The sequence below is a fragment of the Calidris pugnax genome, unplaced genomic scaffold, assembly GCF_001431845.1.
Source record: "Calidris pugnax isolate Ruff unplaced genomic scaffold, ASM143184v1 scaffold5, whole genome shotgun sequence".
Lineage (NCBI taxonomy): Eukaryota > Metazoa > Chordata > Aves > Charadriiformes > Scolopacidae > Calidris > Calidris pugnax.
The window spans coordinates 3,937,000-3,961,095 of NW_015090814.1; the positions used below are offsets into that span (position 1 = coordinate 3,937,000).

General features: G+C 39.1%; 1 protein-coding gene across 5 annotated transcripts in view; it reads left to right on the forward strand.

Annotated features, from left to right (window-relative positions):
- LOC106886591 (chromosome unknown open reading frame, human C8orf34) overlaps positions 1–24,096 on the forward strand; it is a 231,210-nt gene that overhangs the window by 191,284 nt on the left and 15,830 nt on the right. Inside the window, exon 13 of one of the 5 annotated variants that reach the window (XR_001411693.1) lies at positions 13,980–14,105. The exons of 3 other annotated variants lie outside the window; for them this stretch is intronic. Coding sequence is in view for 1 of the 2 variants with exons in the window: in XM_014939662.1 (XP_014795148.1) it covers positions 11,101–11,108 (8 nt within the window). In the remaining variant the exon portion in view is untranslated. Of the gene's footprint in view, positions 1–11,100; positions 12,089–13,979; positions 14,106–24,096 lie in introns of those variants that run through there. One more of the 5 variants, XM_014939662.1, reaches the window with a different exon arrangement.

The following is a 24,096-nucleotide window of genomic DNA, read 5'->3' on the forward strand; positions in this document are numbered from 1 at the left end:
CCTCATAGGACATTCCTTCCAGCCCTTTCATCTGCTTTGCTGCCATCATCTGGACACATTCAAGGACCTTCACATCCTTCTGAAGTTGTGGGCCCAGAAGAGCACACAATACTCCAGGTGAGGCCACACCAAGGCTGAACACAGCAGGACAATCACCTCTTTTCACCATCTGGTTATACTGGGTTGGAAGCCCCCCAGGATGCGGTTTGCCCTCTTGGCTACCAGGGCACTGCTGGCTCCTATTGACCCTGCTGTTGACAAGCACCCCCAGATCCCTTTCCACAGGGCTGATCCCCAGCCACTCCACTCCCAGTTTTTACTTGTGCCTGGCATTACTCCATCCTAAGCACAGAGTCAGCATTTGGACTTCATCCCACTTCATCCCATTAATCATTGTCCAATGCTCCAATCTATCTAGATTCTTCTGCAAGACCTCCTGTCCCTCAAGAGAGTCAACAGCACCTCCCAGCTTGGTATCATCCACAAACTTGTAATGGTGCATTCAACTCCTGCATCCAGCTCATTGATAAATATATTGAACAGAACTGGCCCTAGAACCGAACCCTGAGGAGCACCGCTGGTAGCCCCATTCACTCCAACCCTTTGAGCTCTGCCCTTCAGATGGTTCTTCATTCAGCGGACCAAGAGCCCACTCATGCCACAGTTGGACAACTTGTCCAGAAGGATGCTATGAGGGACAGTATCAAAAGCCTTACTAAAATCCATAAAAAACTACACCCACTGCTTTTCCTTCATCCACCAGGCAGATGACCTTATCATAGAAGGATATCAAATTAGTTAAACAGGACTTTCCCTTTGTGAACTGTGGTGTAGGTAACTAACTGCTGCACCCGTTATAGGAAGTCAGTGTTCTACTAATATAGCTAAAGGAGTAGAACAGAAATGTTTGGTCAAAGCAATACTTCCTGTATCTGAGCTCTGATAATGATGCATGTTATTAAAAATAACAATTAGAATGTTATCATCCCCGTCTAAGGTTATATCTGAGTCTCACTGGCAAGCAGAAAGTGTGGAGGTGCCGCTGCTGACGAAGTAGAGCCTTTTTTTACAACTCCAGTGGTGATGTGGAGAGTCGGTGAGGGGCTTGGCAAACCTGCTGATGCCAGTGCTTGTAGGCAGAGCAGCTGGCAAGATTGCACATCATTTTTCACCCTAAAGTTAATAAATCTGTGTGGATGTTGTGTGTGTGATTTAGTGTCGAGGGGGCCCCGGAGTTTGTAATTTATGAGTCTGAGCAGAAGAGCTGCAAAATTAATCTTTACAATAGCAACACCTGTTCTTTGACTCAGCTTTTAATAAATTAAACATGGATAATATTTACCACATTCTTTGACTACTTTGAGATAATAGCAGCCAGGTGTAAAGCTCGTTTTTGGTAGTGGGAAAATTAACAATGCATAAGGAGAAGCTCTGTGAGTCACCTTGAGTTCTTTTAAATTAATACCTTCTGGTTAGTGTTCTACAAGAATGAAAAAATTTGGGGGTAACAGTTTCAAATATAGTCAGATGTAGGAGTTTAAAGAGGCTATTTTCAAAGCCAGTGATATCTGAACAGAACTGGGTCACTTCGGCATCTCAGCATCTCCCAACAAACATCATTTGCAAAATGGGTATGACAGCAGACATCTTGTCTTATGGAAATGAGGTCTAGGTTCTCAGCTCTTGTAAATCAGGCTTTACTTTCTAAATCTTGCAGGCTCTCTGACAGTATTTTAAGAATTTACCCTTATCAGCAAGATCCAAAGATAACTGGAAGTCAATAATTTTTAAAGCTTTGTACCAATTATGACAAAATTTGAAATCAAACAGGTACTCATATAAAAGAGTATAAATGATTACAGCTTAAAAGATTTGTTATGTTAAAGAAGGAAAAAAGAATGTTTTCAAGAAGCACTGTTGATATTATTTGCAGCAAACCCTCTCCTTCTTCCTCTTTGTTTGCTTAATTAAGTTTGTGGCCATATGTCAGAGAGAGATAGATGCATAATTATCTGCTCTTATAATGTAAATTTTGTTACTAAAAAATTGGAATGAACACATGCTTTTTTAAGATCTACTGTCATTTAGTAACTAAATTTCTTCTGGTTGCTAGATGTGTTCTCCTTTGTTCACACCGAGCAGAGAGGAGTGAAAATGGCCAAGGTAATATGACCCAAAATCAAGGGGTTGTGGTTCTTTTGTCATTTTAGTATCACTAAAACACCTGTAGACAGGGCCTCCTGTAGTAGTTTGCTTGTGTGCTGATTCTCTGAACAGAATTTTCAGAGGATGCATAGAGATCATTCTTGGAAAAAGGAGGGGTCTGGAAAAAATATTCATCACTTCCACAATAGTTGAGTTTGGTTAGAGTTCTCTGAGCTGGCAAGAAGAATTTTCTCCTTTATGGAGTACTGATGCAAGGAGACAGAAGAGCATAATCTACAATCAGCAGAGCATTTCTTAGCCAACTGTTATAAGAAGAAACTTGGCCTTTCAGGGGACTGGCAAGAGTCAGTTTGAATTTTCCCTTGAGAACAGATTCTACAAATACTGCTGATTGGAAACTTCCAATGCTTCACTTGCTTCCAAGAATCTTGAAAAGACAAAGAGAGTCTTTTGGTGTAATTTGGCCTACTATCTCTAGTCCTGGCATGGATTTACTCCCCAAAAGCCCGAGTCTGCTTTCTTGGGTGCCTAACTGAAGAAGTCGCCCACACAGCAGGTTTCCCCAGGTCTCACAGCTTTGGCCACAGGGATCCCCACCTGCAGTCAGTCCATTTGGCAAATGTACAGGTGAATAATGTAAGCTCTTAGCGAGCTTGCTACTTGGTTAATCCATATTTAAAATATACATATTTCTATATGTGTTCCCTTGCCCTAATCTGCTTAAGGCACGTCCATTTCTGTAGTCAATGGCATGCTAAGCAGTGTGGCTACTATCACTTCACACCAACTTGCCAACAGGAGCATTAGATGCTTATTTCTAGCTCAGCTGATCTGGGATAAGGCTTGAACTCTCACCTACTGACCTGGGGCAAGAAACTTAAATGTTTTGCCACTAAGACATCTGCAAACTGTTTTCTAAGTCTGCAGTGGAAGGTCTGCTGCTGATAAATCAAAGCTGATTGTTGGGGAAAAGTGGGATTTCCACTCCATTCATTCTTGGACTGGTCTTAAAACTCTGTGGTCAAAGACGCTCTGCTGGTGACTTCAACAGGTATTGAAGCAAACCTTCATTTTCCCATTCTGCACAAACATCCACTTAGGAACAAGACTGAAAGAATGAAAGACAGGGGATTTTTGTAGAAAAAACAAATTCAGGCTGTGTTCCAGTAAAATTCCAAACCATACAATATTTGTACATGGGTTAGATTCCTTATGTTGAGCAAATTCACATGGATAAACAGTAAGTTTTTCTTAATTATGAAAATAGGTGTTCCTAAGGTTTTGAAAATTGCTTGATCAGAGTTGATAGTAAGAAGGAGTTTACTGATGGAATATGTTTTTTCTGTAAAAGTTTCCTATTGCTTGAGTCAGGTAGTACTCAGTGTAAGAATGACAGAATCTGGCTTAGAGCAGCAACTGTTTATTGCAACCTTTATGACATTATCATAAACACATTTCATTTCTGTCAGTCAAATTCAGACATTTGTGTTTGTGTTCTGCTCTGATGGAGTACAGCAGTACTGGAAACATCTCTTTCAGTGGGTATGAGCTTAGGGCAAGGCTAGTTTTGGTTTCTTTAGGGAGTAAGGTAGTGCTGAGGCATTGCTCAAATGTGACAGCCAATTATATGTGTGATTAATAAGAACATAATATTTGTAGTTGTATTTTCCCAATGAATAGTAAATTCACTATAAATATGCACTTTTTTGTCACAAAAGTGAATGTGTCTTGAACTTCCAAGTGACTTTAATTCCAGATTCATGAATCTTCTGGAGAAACTTATTGGTATCTTTCTTTCATTTGATATCTCGAGAGTGGTGATATAAATTGGAGTAAAAAAAGTCAAATCTCCCCATCCCACGTAACCTTTGTAGGGAGTGTCATGAAGCTTTTGTCTGCTTGGGGTATGAGTCATTTTCCAGATTTCTCCAGTGCACATTTACATATGTTAAAGAAGATACGTGGTCTCTCATTCTCCCTACCTGTGTCTGGGTAGGTATTTTAGCTTTAGACAGTTCTGTGTCCACCCACTTCAGAAATGGGATACCAGTCAGGATTGTGTTCCTGAAAACAGAATTCCTCCAGGCCCATTGGATGGTCTTTCCTGGATGGCTTGTGACACCCATAGCTTAAGCTGCACCATTTCATATAACTGCTTTTTGAGTCTGAAAACGAGAGAAAACAATTTTCCAGCATGGAAACTTGTCCACTTGGATTTAATTATTTATAGACAGTGAAACAAAAATATAGACTGATGTTATTTCAACCAGAAGTTAGATGACTTGGATAGTGAGGGAAGAGTTCAAATACAGCTCGGGAATGTTGGGAGTTAGACTCAAGATTCCTATTTTTTGAATGGATGTGCTTAAATCCAAAGCTATCATTTTCTCCTTATAGCATTAAGGCTTTAGTACATGTCACTTTGTTTCTACTGAATAATATTTGGTTTCATCTTGGAAATATTCACATTGAACTAAATTTGGGAGGAGAAGAGAATTTTCCACTCCAGTGAGGAAAAAAAAATTCTCGAAATTTGTTTCAGTGCAGAAAGCTGTTTTCAGTACAGCTTCCAAACCTAAGGATATCTTTTTCTGCAACTTGTATTATTATGGTAAACTTGGATTCCTAAAGACATTTAATGTAATAAAAAATGACACTATAATTTTAAAAAATGGCATAGAGAATTATCAAGGCACACATTAGGTAAATTAAAAGCTGGCTCACTGAGGAATCGAAACCTAGAGTTTCTAATGGGAAGATGTAGATGAATGGACCTCATTAGGGTCTGATAGTTTTGGATAATTGGTGGGAAGGACAAGTTGAAGTTATTAAATGATATGAATCCCTTGGTATAATGGCCACATTCCAGTAAAATGCACTTTATTATAACCAGATGAAATATATTCGAACCAACTGAAACATATCTGGCACCAGAGAAATGTATCTGTCTCTGCTGTAGAATAATGAGGCTTTGTCCTGGAAAGCAGTGACCTAATGGATTTAGGATGGTCATAGAAGATCATCTCAGTGTGAGCTCTCAGCATAATGCTGTTACAAAGACGGGTAGACCACTCCTTGAATGCCGAACAAGTTAAGTAGCAAAGTAATTATTCCAGATCACATCAGTAAAAAACTGTGGTTTTGGTGTCTTGCCATTAAGAAAGATTGGAATTACTTGAGAGATTTCAGAAGATGCTTAAAAACAACCCAGGGTTTGGGAAACCCTGTTGGGAGTTAGCCTCACCTAAAGGCACTCAACTAGGAACCTCGGAGATGACTTGCTGTCTCTAGGTAGACATTTAAATAAAAAAGATACAACTCATCAGACTGTGATGAAGGAAATTAAATACTGTGTCCTAGCAACCAGGAGCCTTAAGCATTGTAAGCAAAAGTTAAGGGAGGCAATAAACTTGGAGTTATTAACACGACGTGATGGGGCCTTCTAAATGACAGCTGATTGATAGATAATCCAGCAGGAGATTCTGTGGGCTCTATACAGGTGTACAGGAGATCAAAGTAGATGATCACAGCAGGATTTTTTGTCCTGGTGTCCATGAATATTCTTACTCATTCTCATAAAGAGCAGTTTGAATGTGCAATTTTTCTTGCTTTCCTGGACACTGCATCTTAGGCATTGTAGAGATGATGATCATGATTCTATATTCTACCTGTTTTCTTACAAATCCTTGAAGATATGCATAACTCCATGTACCTGTAAGCATGGTTTTGTGATTTTTATTCTAAGGTTTATTCTAGTGATTTTAAACTGGAAAGCATCCCCTTCTCCAGTTGTTTTCATTATCATCCTTGGAATAAAAAATCATTTACTTGAGAAGTCAGGGTGCCTCTGGGTAAAGTAATGGCTGTCCTTAGTGATCCAAAAATATACACCTGGGAAACATAAGAGATGACAGTTTCTCTTAGTATTGACCATAACAAAGATATTAATAAAACATTGTTAAACTTTACTGTCCTCTAGATAATCACAGAAGCCTGTAGATTTCAAAGAACAAAATATGTTCATGCTAATTTTATTGACGTGAATGTCCGATATTAAATGGCAGTGTATATAATAACAGTGGTATAAGTCTTTTGCTTTTAAAATATTTTTTAAATTCAAAAAACATTTGCAAGTGGAGTTCTAAGCTTTCAGGAAAAAAAAAATTTGCTGTGCTTACTTTTTAAATTCCAGAGTTCTGTGCCTGGATAGATACACAGGTAAGTTAAACAGATAATCATCTATGCTCATCCCTAAAAAAACTGTACTAAGATTTATTAAAATTTTGTTCCAAAGTAAGAATATAAACATATATTGATTTACATAAGGCACAATAACAATACTCCACTAGCTGTATATTGATATAGCACGACGTGAATATCCTATATTAAATAGCAGTGTATATAATAACAGTGATATAAGTCTTTTGCTTTTATAATATTTTTTAAATTCAAAAAACATTTGCAAGTGGAGTTCTAAGCTTTCAGGAAAAAAAAAATTTGCTGTGCTTACTTTTTAAATTCCAGAGTTCTGTGCCTGGATAGATACACAGGTAAGTTAAACAGATAATCATCTATGCTCATCCCTAAAAAAACTGTACTAAGATTTATTAAAATTTTGTTCCAAAGTAAGAATATAAACATATATTGATTTACATAAGGCACAATAACAATACTCCACTAGCTGTATATTGATATAGCAGACTATATATATATATTGATACAATAACTTCGATTTGAATAACATAGTGTATGTGTTGAAACACAGGTTGTTTAATATGGTGCTGTTAAAAAAATATTGGCTGTCCTTACTTTTTAAATTCCAGAGTTCTGTGCCTGGATAGATACACAGGTAAGTTCAACAGGTAATCATCTATGCTCATCTCTAAAAAACTGCACTAAAATTTATTAAAATTTTGTTCCAAAGTAAGAATATAAACATATATTGATATACATAAGGCATGATAATAATACTCCACTAGCTGTATATTGATATAGCAGACTATATATATATATAGATAGATAGATACAATAACTTTGATTTGAATCACAAAGTATAACGTATGTGTTGAAACACAGGTTGTTTAATATGGTGCTGTTAAAAGATCGGTCTGAAAGGGTATAATAAATAATGATAAACTCCTAGGAAAGTAAGGCTCTTCTCTAATATTAAAGAATTTCAGACAATAAAATAAACTAAAGCTTTTACTCACTAATCAGTGACAACCACTTAACAAGGCTAGCCATTATAGCAAAAAAATGTGACTTTTTAATGGGAATATAGCCTAATTTGCTGCATATTGATGAAGGAACTTTAATTAAATGGCTTGATTCAGTTTTGATTATATCATATTGATCCATCCCTTTCTAGACTTTGCTCTTCCAACACACTTGTTGAGTAAAGGTAACTTAAATGTAGCTCTTTGTGAAGGCATAGAGTGAACTGAGGGCTGATCTTGTCAAAAAAATCTCTGAGTAAAAAGAATATTTTTACTCCGATAATTCAGTCCTGTGTTGGTGCTCATTCCTTTGGCTCCCCACCATATGTGTTGTGTGAATCAGGAGGAGCTCTGGAGAATATCTGACAGTGGTGAGCTGAAACTGCTTCAGCTGGCCTTTCAACCCAAAAATACTCATGAAAGAATACCCCATGGGCTGTAGTAAAGACAAGTGACTATAACCCTGTGAAAATTGTGAGGTGCAAAGTCGTCCTATGGAACTGCATCTGGCATGAGGAGCGTATCCATTAGACTAAGGGACTGCTGTCCAGATGTCCCAGTTGGAAGGAACTGGCCATTTCATATGTTCTTCATAGTACAGAGCATTGGAAAGAGCTGAGGACCAAATTACACTGATGGACACATTCCTTTATGCCTTTCTTGATTCCTTCATTTGCCCTGCTGGCTGAGTGCTTTCACTAAAGGCCAAGAAGATCTTACTGCAAACCTATACACATAGGTTTGCACATGCTTTTTATTCCATTTAATTCTCCCAGACTTTTTCAAAAGCTATCAAACCCTGTCATCTTTCACCAGTACCTTGTGTACTGGTGATTTACAGAAGTGAAGAAAGAGCAAGAAGTAGTCTTGAAGTACTACCAAAGCACATTGGTCACATTCTACACCTACTTTTCACTCAATTTGTTTGAATGCAGATGACCCCATGAAGTGCAAGTCCTGGGGAGCAGCAAGCAGGGAGTAGAACATCCTTTTGTGTTAAATAAGGCCTTGAAACGCTTTTGGCTCCACAGCTGACTGATTGATTCAGCAGAGGGGACAGATTGCTGCAGAAACCAGAAAAAATGTACAATGTTTGACTCTAATCCCAGAGTGCAAAAATGACCAGGAGGTGAAGGATCTATGAATAAATTTATTTGTTTCATTTTTTTTCTTTGACCCAGTATTCTCCAATCTCTAAAAACAAATTAACGCTCCTTAGTATCCTATTGCTGTAAACGTGCCAAGATTTATTCTAAGCCAAACCTGTAGAAATTCCTCTTTTATCATGAAGATTCAAATTCAAATAGGAAAAGCTCTGTAATGGAAAAGGTTAAGATTTTGTGACATAATTATGGTGACTGCTTTTGACCCTGTCAGGGAGAAAATTCATGAATGTGGAAGTCTGGGGGAGAGGAAGGAAAAAGGTTGATCCTTGATATGTGACTTCTGTTCATTTTGGTTAAATCTTGTTTGGCAACATGTAGTGCCAGTGTGAGTGTTACAGCAGGATCTGGGCAACCCTTATTTTCTCCATGTCTTATTTCCCTGAGCTGTGAAGTGGGATGATAAAATGTAATAACTGACAGCAAAGCTATGAGAAATCAGCAATTAATGTTTTAAAAATGTGTCATGAGTCTTGGCCCTGATTCTAATGTCTGTCTGTGTTTCTTTCTGATGTGATTTCACTAAATTTTAAATGGCTGTAGTTTTTCAGCTATTTTTGCCCAAGTAAGTCCTGTAGTTTGTCACTGTTGGTGATAATTGAGTGCTGCTTAATGTTTGTGCGAGTCACTGGGAGGATGGATGGGAGAGGGCTGGGATGGAGGTGTACGTGGTGGGTGTTCCCTTCGTGCAGTGCATTGCTGGTATGTCCTCAGGTCCCCATCTTGCTCGTTTTCAGGATGTTTTCACAGAACCATAGAATCATTTTGGTTTGAAGACAGCTTTGAGATCACAGAATCATAGAATGGTTTGGGCTGGAAGGGACCTTAAAGATCATTGAGTTCCAACCCCCCTGCCCTGGGCAGGGACACCTCCCACCAGACCAGGTTGCTCCAAGCCCCATCCAGCCTGGCCTTGAACCCCTCCAGGGATGGGGCAGCCACAGCTTCTCTGGACAAGCTGTTCCAGTGTCTCACCACCCTCATTTCCTTTTATATTGGAGAAATGAGCCTGTCAGGGTATGCTTTGTCTCATCTACCTACCTTCAGCTATATAAAAGTGACAGGATCTAGTCCAAGCCATTTGTCCTCTGAAGTAAGGAGAGAAACAAAGGGACCTCAGAGGACAGCTAGAGATCTGTCTCACTAGGGGATTGAAAAAGGTACACAGAATCCCTTCTCCCCTTCACCCCTTTAGGGTGTCCTTCATCTCTTGCATCTCCACCTTGACACTTCTCTATTTCATGTCAGCTAGAAGTTGATTCGATCTTGCCAATATCATTTCTCATCAGTCAAGAATTCCATGATGGATATGGGGTAGCAAGGAATATATTTTCTGGCTGGCATCCCATTTCCTTCTGCAGCTAAAGAAGACCACACTCCCTGGAGTTCTTGTGGGTAACAGTTACCAGAAGAATATGCAAATGAAACAGGATTACATATATTTGCTTTTCTTTCCCCCCCTGCTTAAGACAGGTTTTTTTACTTAAAGATCAAACTGTGACAATGCTTGAATATCTGCTAAATGAAGTGCCTCCAAGGAAAACAGTTGTTAAACTTTAGGTATAAATGACCAAAAAAAATACATGTAAGGTTAATAAAGGATAACAACTGTTGCTAGGAATTCCTAGGTTTTATTTCTTTTCTTTTTTTTTTTTTTTTTTATGCAGAGATTTTCATGGTATGTACCTTGCTCTGTTGAATATCAGGATCGTGTAAAGTCCAGGCGTATCACCTGGCAAAGTGAAGCTTAAATTAAGATCTTGTTCCAACTGCGTTTAATTCCTTAGCTGCAGATAATGGGAATAGTTTGTTCCTGCCAATTTTCTTTAATCTCCAAAAGAGGGGTTGCGTATTTATGTGTTCAAAAGGAGTGAATAAACATGAATCTGCTGTGCCTGATTTCCTTCTGTGTTTAAAAATGGCAAGGTGAAGGCTTCTAAGGTGACGCATGGACCTTTGTGCGTCCAGCTGTCATTGAATGGGGTAGTGGTATTTCCAGTTCATAACCCTGATTTCACTGGGTCCAGGTAACAGCTCCAGTTGCAGCCTTACACCTTTTACAAACGTCTGGGGGAACGTGACAGGTTGTGTTACAGTCAGCAACATTTGCAGATCAGCATTTCAATATGCGTGCGTAAATATTTGCAAAACTTAATTTTCCATTTTGCTTTGGGGAAGGTTTTCAAGCTGAACGCAATCAGGAATAGAAAAGTTGCTATCTCAGCTCATGCGATGCATCACCTGTGTTGTGCTTTGTGCAACACTGGTCATTTTTTGCAATCTATTGCTCCTATTGAAAAGGAAGCAGCAGAATAAAAGCCCTGAATAATTGGAGCAATTAATATAACCAAAGCAGCCATGATTTGCTTCTGAATATTTGAAAAATAAAAATGAATTGGGATTCATGAAAATACTGATCAATGTTGCTTATTTAACTGTGAGTTCAGCATTACGGAAAAGTTTTACAATGAAGGATTAATTTTCCCTTTTATCCTGCTTTTGTGTACATTGAATTTTAGCCCTAATTTCTGTGTTTTTTCTTTTTGATTTCACAGGTTTGTGAAATCAGTGGGATTGTTGAAGAACAATTTAACTAAAACAAAATTACGGTGATCAAAACTGCACCTGAAAATTCACTTTAGTCTATACATAATAATTTTAAATTAAATTATTTTTCTAGTATCAGCAGTGCATAAGTGGAACTGCTCTGATATGTGGATGCTGTAATGCACTGAATCAGAGTATTTACTGTGGTACAGTGGCCTTAGGAAAGAAGGGTGACCGTCGCCTTTTAGTATAAAGTTACTACGGTGATTTTGTTTAGTTTATACCCCTTGTTATTTTAGATTGACATTTGATAAACTAAACTCTGCCTGACCGAAAATAAACTTTACCTAGAGATTTTATGTATTTTAACTTGCCTAAGGTTTTCTACTCCTTCTATTTTTGTAATCTTTGCTCTTTTTTAGATTAATAAACATTCAAGTATCCGCCCACATCTGCCAGTGTGTATGTCCCATTCAGGTCTCACAGAGAAGTAGCTGTTTCACCCACAGTCACCTGCAGAGAGGGGTCCAAAGAGGGGGTGAGTGAAAGAGTTTAGAGGGGTGGGTGTAGCAGAAACAGGTGTTGCCTGTGCCCCATAGCTTTGTGTTGAGTTTATCTACTTTGATCTTTAAAACAAATAAAGACTCTGTTAAAAAGGGGAACGTACCGAGAAGGAATGAAGCATGCATGCGAAAATAAAGCACCTAAAGGAATTTCCTATTTTAAAGCATTAGTCGCCCATATGGATTACTGAAGCAAATTTGCTGTTTAAAATAAGCTCACTGGTGTATGCTGTGTGCTGGGAACTTTAGAAGATGCTTTTGCACAGACATCAGATGAAAGGACGTGGCAGTTGTGTTTACTGATTTCATTTACCTGTTAATTCTGTCCAGTGTGTTTTCAATTTCCTTTGTCTTCAATTATGTACGCTTGGTTCCTGTATCTTAGACATAATGATATAATGAAATTGCTTGCTACTGTTAAAAAAAAACACAGTATAACAAACCATCTATTTGTTTAAGAAATAAAAATGAATTGTTTGTCATGTATGTTTCATAGCGTGAACTTTTTTGTTGTCTCACAAACTAAATACATAAAAAACGTCTATGGTCTGTCTCAGTCACAAGCAGGGAAAATGGAAGGTAACGTTGTGATGAGCAAGTACTTGCTATATGTGTCATCATGGTATAGACTTCCTATGTGTAAGATGTTTAGCCTACTGGAACCCCATGTGGATAGTCCCTTGAAGTTCTTTTCAGCAAGGGGCTTCATTAATTTGTCATTCATAAAGAAAATCAGGCTATATTTGCAATATACTTGAAGACTCATTTGCACATAGGAGAGTATATTATCATTGATGTGCTGTATTTAGTTCAGTTGTGCTCAGCAAAGCATTCTTGTGAAAGTAATATCTCCTTTTCATGGATTTTATTCTTCCTTAGTGGCTTACATTTCATATTTTACCTTGACACTTCTGAAAAATGTAAAGTAGGTTTGCCTTTTTGTCTTCTTCCAGTTGCTTCACTGAACACCTGTTGAGCTCCATTCTTTCTGCTTCGTGCCATTTCTGGGTGTAATTGTGACCGTATTTAATCCCTGGGAAAAATCTCATAGACTTCAGTGCCCACAATGAGTTGAGAAAGAAATTAGAATTTGACAGCGTCTTAATTCTAGAAGTTCTTGCATGTCTGAGAACTTGAAGATGGTTTTGGCTGGGTAGGACAGAGAGATTGGGTCAGGGACATGTCTGGTTTTATATTTTGATTACATGGGAGGAAATACAAGATAAGCTTTATGCAGGGAGGCAGAATTTAAATGCTGCTTCTGGTCTTCAGAGGGCAAAAATCTTTTCAGTTACAGATACTGTGAGTACTATCAACACTCATTAGAATGATTACTAATTTAGCAAGTGGGAAATGTATGCAAGCGTATCAAAGTGTGATGGGATGGCAACACTCTTGACTGGTCTCAGTTGTGAAAAGCTGTGAAGTCTTGGGCTCCTAAGATCTGACTGTTCTTGGGACTGGCCAGAACAATGGTATTTTTCTGGGACGCTCTCTAATCACAGAATCACAGAATGGTCTGTGATTCTAGTGATTAGAGATCTAGATCTAGAGATCTAGAGCAGGGTCACTCAGAGCAGGTCCCACAGGAACATGTCCAGGTGGGTTTGAATGTCTCCAGAGAAGGAGACTCCACCACCTCTCTGGGCAGCCTCTTCCAGGGCTCTGCCACCCTCACAGGAAACAAGTTCCTCCTCATGTTCAGATGGAACTTCTTATGTTCCAGTTTGTGCCCGTTCCCTCTTGTCCTGTCACTGGGCACCACTGAAAAAAGATTGGCCCCGTCCTCCTGACACCCACCTTTTAAGTATTTATAAACATTCATAAGATTGCCTCTCAGGGGGTCGGGGGGAAGGATATCAGAAGAATAAAGGGTAAACCCATGGAAAATATTACTTTATTTTCACACTAAATCAGAGAGAAAATCTCATGTCCTTTTTTTTTGATTTAGTTCCCATGATTTTGACATGATCTCATTATTTTTTAACACTTGTGGCTGGCACTACTCCCTCTAACATGTGTGGCAAGCAGTCTTGGCTGATGCTAGGACTCAGACCAGGAGCCACGGCTGGCACTGGAGAGGACAAGCAGCCACCTGGTACCCTGACCGCAAACAAGCTGCCAAGGAAGTGTAACAAGTCAGGAGAGAACCCTGAGGAGGAGCTGAGATGCTCTTAATAGGCAAGAAGTGGCTGAGCTTAGGGGGCTGGGGAGTATAAACAGCAGCTGGGAAGGCCACGCAGAAGGCATGTGTGATAAACTTGTTTTCATCTTTGAGCTGTGGGAAGCCTTACTCATTTTCTGTTTGACCTTTTTGGCTTCAGGAAGCAGTTTCCATTTGTCAGCAGCTTATGGAATGAACTCTGCCGTCGCGGTGCCTAATTGAATTGTGAGTCAGCTGCTCAAGTTCTTCTTGATGCTGCCCCAGTTATTTTGGCCAGAGTATGGAGGTGGGTTCAGTTTGTTTTTTGACTCTGCACCAGGCACTTCAAAGTCATCGCAAAAAGTTCAGTGTAAGCCACGTAGAAATGTGCTTCTTTCTAGTTGCGTGGAACAGAGTAGATTTAGTACTTTTCATAAAGATACTTAATGGCTCCTTTCTGATGCTATTCAATTACTGCTTTTTGATGGAAAAGGACCCATGATAAACAGATAATTTTTTTTTCTAGCCATATGTTTACAGCTTAGCTTTTAGAAGCATTTACTAAGGCAATGATGTAGGTACATAGCATTCTCAACAGTACTTATTAATGAAAAAAATGCAAATGTATCTCAGTATATAAAAATGCACATAACTTTTCTAATAAGCAGCTGTCTGTTTTTTCAAACCCCAGAGTAAAATAAGATGGTTTTATTGTCGTATGAGTTTCTGCTGCTTCCTTTTAAGACCTTCACACCCTTGATTCTTTATCTGGGGAATCTTAAAAGTAACCTTAATGTATCTCTATTCATTTTAATACCACAATAATATTAATAAGTTTCAGTCTCTACTGCTCATATCAAGTAACTTCATCATTTGACAGATTTGAAAGAGTGACTTCTTGCAACCCCAATGTCTAGCTCTAGAATTTGTATGCGTGGCTGAAGGAGAAATAGGGAAGAAGTTTTATTTGCAGAAATTATTAAAATGAAACAGTTTATTTTTAAATATTACCCAGTGGAAGATTTCTCTGAGCATATCCTTATCTTGAAAACTTAAGCAATAATTTAAAAGCACTTACATAGCAACCAGCTGCACTGTGCACATACAGTATTAACAAATGCTTCTTGTCCTAGGGGAATACGCTTCCCAAAAATATGGCTTTATTCGCACTTTAAGTCTCTTTCTCCTGAGTCAGTAATTACTTATTTCCTACTCCCTGGAGTGTTGCTTCAGGTACGGCTACGTTTCACTTAAAGGGATAACTAACTAAGGGCAAGGGAAATTCTATATTGCAACAACTAAACTCATAGACATCTATGAACTAAATGAAATCCAACTCGCACATGTGTGACACTATCATTTCATTGCTCTGGCTCTATGTGGACGTGGTCTCTACTGCTCATATCAAGTAACTTAATCATTAGACAGATTTGAAAGAGTGACTTCTTGCGACCCCAATGTCTAGCTCTAGAATTTGTAGGCATGGCTGAAGGAGAAATGGGGAAGAAGTTTTATTTGCAGAAGTTATTAAAATGAAACAGTTTATTTTTAAATATTACCCAGTGGAAGATTTCTCTGAGCATATCCTTATCTTGAAAACTTAAGCAATAATTTAAAAGCACTTACATAGCAACCAGCTGCACTGTGCACATACAGTATTAACAAATGCTTCTTGTCCTAGGGGAATACGCTTCCCAAAAATATGGCTTTATTCGCACTTTAAGTCTCTTTCTCCTGAGTCAGTAATTACTTATTTCCTACTCCCTGGAGTGTTGCTTCAGGTACGGCTACGTTTCACTTAAAGGGATAACTAACTAAGGGCAAGGGAAATTCTATATTGCAACAACTAAACTCATAGACATCTATGAACTAAATGAAATCCAACTCGCACATGTGTGACACTATCATTTCATTGCTCTGGCTCTATGTGGACGTGCTTTACTTTTAATCCAATGAACTATTAATGTAAAATACAGAAAAGATCCATGGGATAACTTACAGTAACCTGGGCTTCTCTGCAGCAAGTGGGTTAACCATGAAGTTACCACGCTTTTAGTACCTTTGTATGGCTGGTTCCAGGCAGCTTCCCAACAGAAAAAAAGGTGTGCAATAATCCATGTTCAGAGGCAAAAGGCTCTTCCTGTGTTGATAGAAGTTTGATGCCCCTTCACTCTTGGCCCTGGCTTCTGCTTTGTTTGGTTTAGGCAGCAAGTAGTTAGGAAATGCAAGTGCCTAGTTTTGTGGATGTTTTTGCCCTTTACAATTTTAGCTGAAAGTGCAAATGTTTGGGGTTAATCCAGTAAAGTTTAAACAGATCACTGGTGTGACAGCACACTTAATGCTATATTGCTGAAATATTAGTCGAATTAGTTTTAATTAATTTAATTACCAAGTTGCTGGTTAAAAGAAAACACATCTTTAGAAGTTAGAACTCTGAAATGGAGGTTCCTTATGACTTTGGTTGCTGCTTTTTTTCCTGACATGTTAAATAAAATTAAAGCATAGCCAAGTAGAGTTTAATTTGATAGTTGTTTGTTTGTTTTTTTTCCTTTGAATAGTACGGTCAGATACTCTTTTCTATGGATTGTTTGCTTAAGAGAACATGCAACTAATTTTAATATGTGCTGTCAATAAAAGTTTCCTCTATGATAGCTTTAAAACTATCAAGGCACACTGCTGAGTGAAAACACTGTATGATAGCTTTAAAACTGTCAAGGCACACTGCTGAGTGAAAACACTGTAAGTTCGGTTCAGTCAGCAAAGAAGTCTAGTGGTGTTTTCACTTACAAAAAGCAGTACAAATGTATAAACTTGGCATTATGGAGAACTGGAATTTAATCTCTGAAGCTCCATACATATCCCTGCTGTTGGAAGATTAATGATTAATATGCCAGCTGCTATGCCAGAAGATGTTCTACTGTAGAATTTGACACACTCTCCATCTAGTGTATCTTTATTCTATTAATAGTATCTGCATTATATTTGAGCTTCACTTTATTTTTCTTGTAATTAATTATCAGCCATTCCTGGAGAATGCTTCTGGTTCTGAAACAAAGAGGTGGAATCACTGAACCGATGTCTTCTGTAGATTCTTGGACCTTCTTTTGGGCTCAGTGATGGAATATTGTTCTAAATTGTGCAACAAAAGGAACCTTCTTTTCATCCACCAAAACCAGCTACAGCACAGCTGTAAAGAGACACCACAGGAGATTGAACAGAAATAGTTCCTCTTGTGACTTCCTTTCAAGGCCAGGCTGGATGGGGCTTGGAGCAACCTGGTCTGGTGGGAGGTGTCCCTGCCCAGGGCAGGGGGGTTGGAACTCCATGATCTTTAAGGTCCCTTCCAACTCAAACCATTCCATGATTCACATCTTAATTCTTTGCATCTTGTTTCAGCTCAGATTACATCAAATTCAGATGCCACCCAGAGCAACAAAGTGGAATGCTGGTGCTGTAAAACCTTTTTAATATTTCCAATTATGTAAATGTGGCCATGCTTTTACCCCAGAGTTACAGACAGTTGCTGAAGGAGCAGGCCATGAGATGTGTCAGCCACTGACAGCAAGGACTTGTGCTCTGCAGGGTGCACATGTGGCTGCTCCCTGAGTCTTCTCCAGCTTTTGTGCTGGAAATCACATGTGATGAAACAGCAAAGGGTCATTCCAGCCTCCATGCTTCAGTCATTGTAGCTGTCTCCAAAAAGTGCATGAGGAATTAATGAATGCATTTCAAAAACTTGCCAAAATGCTCCCTGGGGCCTGATAAGTACCGTAATTCAAAATCTCTCCATAAGTGCCTCCAGAAATCATTCTCTTCCGATTGATGTGTGTAATCCAACACCTACACACTCACAACTCCAGGTTTAATAAAGTGTGGGGCCCTTTAGCTGAGATTCCAAAGCAACTCATACTTCCTATCCCCCCAGGTGATGCTACATTTCTGTGTCCAGGATGCATTATCTGTTATTGACTTTTCATCTGGACACAGATCTTACAGAATTTAAAATATTTTCCGATGAGGATGTGCTGAAAACATCTGATGGGCTTGCCTGTGATGCATAGGCCTTCTGGGAAAGACTGCAGTGTCAACCTCATCCATAATTCTGTGTCTGCTCTATGTAAAGACAGTAAGCTATTTAAAAGACAAAGCTAAAGCTCTTCAGGTGAAAACATAGCCAAAACTCCAGATAGAGATGTACGTTCACTATTTCCCTTTAAAAGCAATTAATTTGCAATATGACAAATTAAGTGTTATCTTCTGTCACTTCTTCTGTATGCTAAATGTTTGTAGAGAGTAATACCATGTTCAAATGCTGGAACACTGATTTTTCAGCTTTCAGACGTGTCAGAACAAGGTTAAATCATCTAAGAAAAGTAAATGTTGTACCCTGTAGATTTTAAAAGTATAAGAGAATGAATTCAGGAATGTGGAAATTTTGTGTCTTGTATCGAGGTGAAGTATTTGTGGTCAGAATGTTTTATTTAGGGCATGGCCCAGAGAAGCTGTGGCTGCCCCATCCCTGGAGGAGTTCAAGGCCAGGCTGGATGGGGCTTGGAGCAACCTGGTCTGGTGGGAGGTGTCCCTGCCCAGGGCAGGGGGTTGGAACTGGATGGTCTTTAAGGTCCCTTCCAGCTCTAACCATTCTGTGATTCTATGATTCTATGATCTAACTCGATGTAAAAAATATTCAGTATCTCCTTCTCTGCCCTGCTCCAGTGGAAGCACTTTCAAGAAGATAAGATACACTTCAACAACCCTTCATAATACTTTTAATCACTGTCCTCACTAGTGACTGAGAAATCTGAAAACCTTTAAAAGTGCCATTCACAGTGTTCCCTATCTCTTCAGAGAGCTACAATGAGAGATTAGCAATACTAAGAAATGATCTCTACAGAGAATGTGGGATATTGACATGGAGCTTTTCTTGAATTCAGCCTCTGATGGTGATGTGGTATCTTGCTTTATATTTTCAAACTGGGATATTTTCTTCTTTGGTGGGCAAAGTTGTCGTGGCAGAGAGCAGCCTTCCAGCAGCTCCATCCTTTTGGCACACTGAAGGATGATTCTCATCCCTGATGCAGTTTCCAGCAGACTCTGCGCTGTACAGTGACGTTCCAGCTCTTGAAGTCCTTATGTTTTTGTGAGCTTGGAAATCATTCCATTTTATTCTTGGACATTTATTAAATAACATCTGAAAGTTTTAATCATTCTTTCTAAACTAGTTCCTTTGGGGACAGGAGAACTTTAACATAGATTAATTACAGGGCTACAATTTTTCCATTAGGAATATCTGTTCTCCTCCTTCCCACTGCCTCCATATAAATACTGCTTGAACTACTTGATTGAGGTGGCTACTCTAATCCAAACATAGCATTTTTGAGTGTTTCGGGGAAACAATGCTAGTTTTTCTTCCTAGTAATTGTAATTTACCACTACCCTGGGATTTCAGGGAGAGTTAGGGTGATAACTGAGATAGACTTGAAACTTAAGTGGGTTCAATTTACAAAAGGTGCTTAGGGGCAAGGGACACCTTTAGGTCATCCCTCTGTCCTTCCCCCAACTATTTTAATATATTGCTTACTGAAGTGGAACACAGCTGTTTGTTTCTTTCAGCTCAAGGAACAAGCCTGCATGGATTTGTTTCATTGGTACCTTGGCAAGGGAGGAAATACTCTCCCTCCAACCCCCAGGGTGTTTCTTTCCAAGAGGAAGCTGGGATCCTTCTTTCCAATTTTCCTTTCTTGCTCTGAATGCAGCTATGACAGAATGTTTATGAGAATGTTTAAGACATTTCTTTTGTTTTGAGAATTGAACTATCACACCACTAATGCAATGCAAATAAGAGTAATACTTTTTATTTCCCCTATTTGTTGATACTGAAGGATTTTGGGGAAAATATGGATCGAACCCCCTTCAGATGTCAAAATAATTACCTGCATCAGACAGCACTGATGTGGGTGCTGTGAGTTCAGGTTGTTGCTCAAGACTGATGGATTGCCATACCTTCTGCCCTTGAGACCACCACAGACAGGAGGCTGACCTTGTCTTACCTCAGTGATTGCCTAATCAAAATTAACATGGTACAGTCCTAATATTCCTCCTTCCATACCTTTCCTGCCCTGCAGAGTCTAACTGTTGATTTTATTACGTTCATTTCCAAAACATGGAGGCACTGCTCTTTTGAATGAAAAGGGGATGCCAGGCAGTGCCACTATTTAAGTTCTGAAGTGTAGATACTGGAATGGAGACACATGAACAATGTGTGTATGACAGCATGGTGTCATGCTTTAACAAGAATAAAATTCTGTGGGTATTATCAACAAACTACTATTTAAATATGAATGGCTTAATGTTTTGAAATTTCTTTTTTGACACAATATGATAAAGGTAAGAATTCACTGAATTTTATTTATGGTCTTGTATTGCTTCCATTTTATCAAAAACATTTCAATGAAATGTGAGGGTTTTAATGAAAAATTTGCCTTCTTGGAAGGATTCACCTTCTGCTTGTAACTCTAATTTTTATCTTGACCTGCCTGCCTATCTATCTGTCTATCTATAGAATCACAGAATGGTTTGGGTTGGAAGGGACCTTAAAAATCATCCAGTTCCAACCCCCTGCCCTGGGCAGGGACACCTCCCACCAGACCAGGTTGCTCCAAGCCCCATCCAGCCTGGCCTTGAACCCCTCCAGGGATGGGGCAGCCACAGCTTCTCTGGGCAACATGTTCCAGGGTCTCACCACCCTCACAGCAAAGAATTTCTTCTTAATGTCAAATCTATATTTTCCCTCTTTCAGCTTAAAATCATACCTCTCATCCTATGGCTTCACTCCCTGATAAAGAAGCCCTTCCCATCTGTCTGTCTGTCTGTATCTACCTATCTGTCTCTTCATCTTAGCATTGAAGGAATGAGCCATATGAGTTATGGCTCCACTCCCTGATAAAGAATCCCTTCCCATCTATCTGTCTGTCTGTATCTATCTGTCTCTTTATCTTAGCATTGAAGGAATGAGCCATATGAGAAACAAACTTCATATTTCAGCATATTAGACTCCATAGCATCTCTGAATTTTAATACTTTGTTGATTTGTATTGTTTGTAAAAGCTCAGTTTTTCTATATGAAACACATTTATAAGATCTGCCAATAAAAAAATCCCTCGTTTCTCCATTTAGTGTGCCAACAATTGGTCTACATTTTAATTTCATACCCTATGATGTCATATAAATACTGTAGTGTTCTGTTTTATAATTTTCATGCTTTTTCACTTTTGGAGAGGTTTGATCATAGTTCACTGTCAAATTTAGTTTTCTCTGTAGCAAACTAATGTTTAACACATTAGGGTAGTGGAGCACTGTGAGGGTAGTGGAGCACTGGAACAGGTTGCCCAGGGAGGTGGTTGAGGCCCCTTCCCTGGAGATATTCAAGGAGAGGCTCGACGAGGCCCTGGGCAACCTGGTCTAGTTGGGGGGGTCCCTGCTGACTGCGGGGAGGTCGGACTAGATGGCCTTTGGAGGTCCCTTCCGGCCTGGGAAATTCTATGATTCTATGATAACACTCTCACAGGCTGGTGTGAATTTTTAGAGGCTGTTCTCCATTCTTCAATAAAAAACGAGCAGTTTTGGCTTACATTTTAGTTTGTATTAGTTTGTATTTCTCAGTAGGAAATCAGACGCTACCAGATAGGAGGAATTTTCTGGGCTTTTCTTGTTTGTATTGTTTGTTTGCTTTTTTTAAGTTGGTTGGGTGAATGGTGTGGCATTTAGCCACACAGAATATGTCTCTGAGCATCAGCTAACATTATGACAACCTGTAGGTGTTTAATAGTTTTCCACAGGTCCAGGTAGAGGCAACTGTGGATGTTTGACAAGTGTACAAGGCTGAAGGGCAGTGAAATCTACCCTGAACTCCACAGGGTTGGGTGTTTTCCTACCTTCTAGAGCTTCAGGCTCTTCAAGTTCCTCTCCTTCGAAGCTGCTGTAATGGCATTTATGTTGCACTTTTTTTATCCTCCTCCTGGTCTATCTTCAGCGTGTGGCTTGCCAGATGGAGCTCTTCCTTTTGCGTGTAGGCTGGGCTTCTCTGTTGCCATTGTAGCTCTCCTCAGGTGTGTCTTCACAGGTAGAGAGAAGTTTGTGTACATTGGGAAATGGAGGGAGTTTGTACACAGGTGTTTCTGTGCTGCTGTATCTGCTCTATGTGTATTATGGATATTTCTGTACATCTCTCAGTTGCTGTCTTTTTGAACAAGTGAAACTGGGTGGGCATCTCTGTGTGCCATGATAGGAGGTTTCTCACAATGACCACCCAGACCTTCTCAAGTGCTTGGTCACATGTTTCTGGAGGACCCATACCACTCCTGTTAGGCTACTTCATCGCTGAGAACAGAACACCCCCAAATAAATAGATTACAAGCTCAGTTTGGGAAACAGAGATCTTTGTTGACAACCTTTCATGCACCCCAAATCCTCTGTCTTCTAATAGTTCCCCTGCCTTGTTGACAGCACTTTGAGTCTTCTGTGGTCATCTGACACTGACGTCCCAGCAGGGTGCCCTGATGCTGTCCCAAGATGAATGGTCCTGTCTGAGGTTTGAGAACACACTTAAATCCACAAGTGAAGGGTGTTGGTTTTATCCTAAAAATGATGCAATTTAGCATTGCTTATGCTGCTGCCAAGCGACTTTCTAGCTCTGGGCAGGGATCTGAGAGGGCATTTAGAAATGCTTTCTGAAAACCATCTGTTTGATGCTGATGTGCTGAAACACTGCAGAAAGTGCTTCCCCCAGTCCCACAACCTGACTTTTAGACAATATTGAATGTAATCCAGTTTTGACCTGCAGAGCTTTCAAATCTGACCTTTATTTTTGTGTGTTCTGTACAAAGAGATACCAATTTTCTCTTTCGTGAGGGAGGGAAGGAACAGAAAATGGAAGTCATTTTATGGATGGCAGTGGAAAGCAGTATTTATGTCACAGAGAGGAGGAACTCTTGCCAATACATTATACAGATTCTAAATTTATTACACGCTTTGAATTTTCGCATTCTAAAAACTCTTTTTTGATAAGATTTAAGGTTCCTGTGGTGAAATATTTGGAAGCTAAGGTTTTCTTATTGATTGTATTGCCTTGAAGTTGAAATTGTTGATTTCATAAAATATTCCCTTTCTTTACATATCATTACAAAGTTTTCTATTCTATAGAATAACTTTCACTGACTGGCATACTGGCACATTTTAGAGGAATGATATTTTGTTAGAGGTAACATACAGGACTGTGTAAACAGGTAGAATAAGTAGATAGATACAGTGTTGAATCTACCGCTGTAAAATTTAATATATATATTTTTGTGTGAGGGTTGGGAAATTAGTTTTTGAGCTGTAGCCCAGTGCAAAGACAAAACAAGTAGTAGCCTTTGGCCCTTTTGGAAAGTGACTGTGTATTTCCAGTGATGACAGCCAGCAACGTTATTTGATTTATAGCAGCATAACTTTCATTTAATATTGACCATATGGCAATTTTCACCACCTACATCGTTCAGGACCTATGTCAGTAGCACAAGAAGCAGTGAACTTTCTTCCCAGGCAATTCAACTTAGGCAGAGGATGCTGCATTGTGGCATATTGATTGATAGCACAAAGTGGTGATAATTAGATCTTTCTGAGTCCTTTCTAAGTGGGCTGTGGGCTCTTGAACCTTATTGCGTTATTTTGACGTTATTGAATAATCAAATATGCCAGCTTGCTTTCAAACTGTGTATTTGAAATACATGATGACAAAAAGGTGTCATGGAACAAGTTTACATAATATAACTCACAGTCTTATTTTAACTTAAATTAATAGATAGTTTTTATTTATGCAAGAAATAGGGAGGGAATGTTATTATCGGAAATCCTTGTCACAATAGCTCACATCTTCAGCTGAGAACACCCCAGATCTTTTACAAAGTAACTTTCCTCCTAGTAATTTATCTTTATTTTTACAGTTCTAGTTGTTGCACCGCATCTTGGAACAAAACTGAAGGTAGGAACACTTCACCTAGAATTTGAAGAGGAAACTTTTTTTTTTAATTATTTGTGGCAATACCGATTATTGGAATTCATTGAGATCAGTGACTTTGCTGACATGCAGGACTGTAGGAGGACATTGCGGTACAAGTGATGGGAGATTTGTACCTCACTGTACCCACATTATTTATACATCAGTTCTGTGTCCCTAGTTGAAAAGGGAAATTCTTTGTTCTGTCTAGTGATGGTGCCACTAGATGTCTTTGTGTAGGTGCATGCTGCTCAACATATTT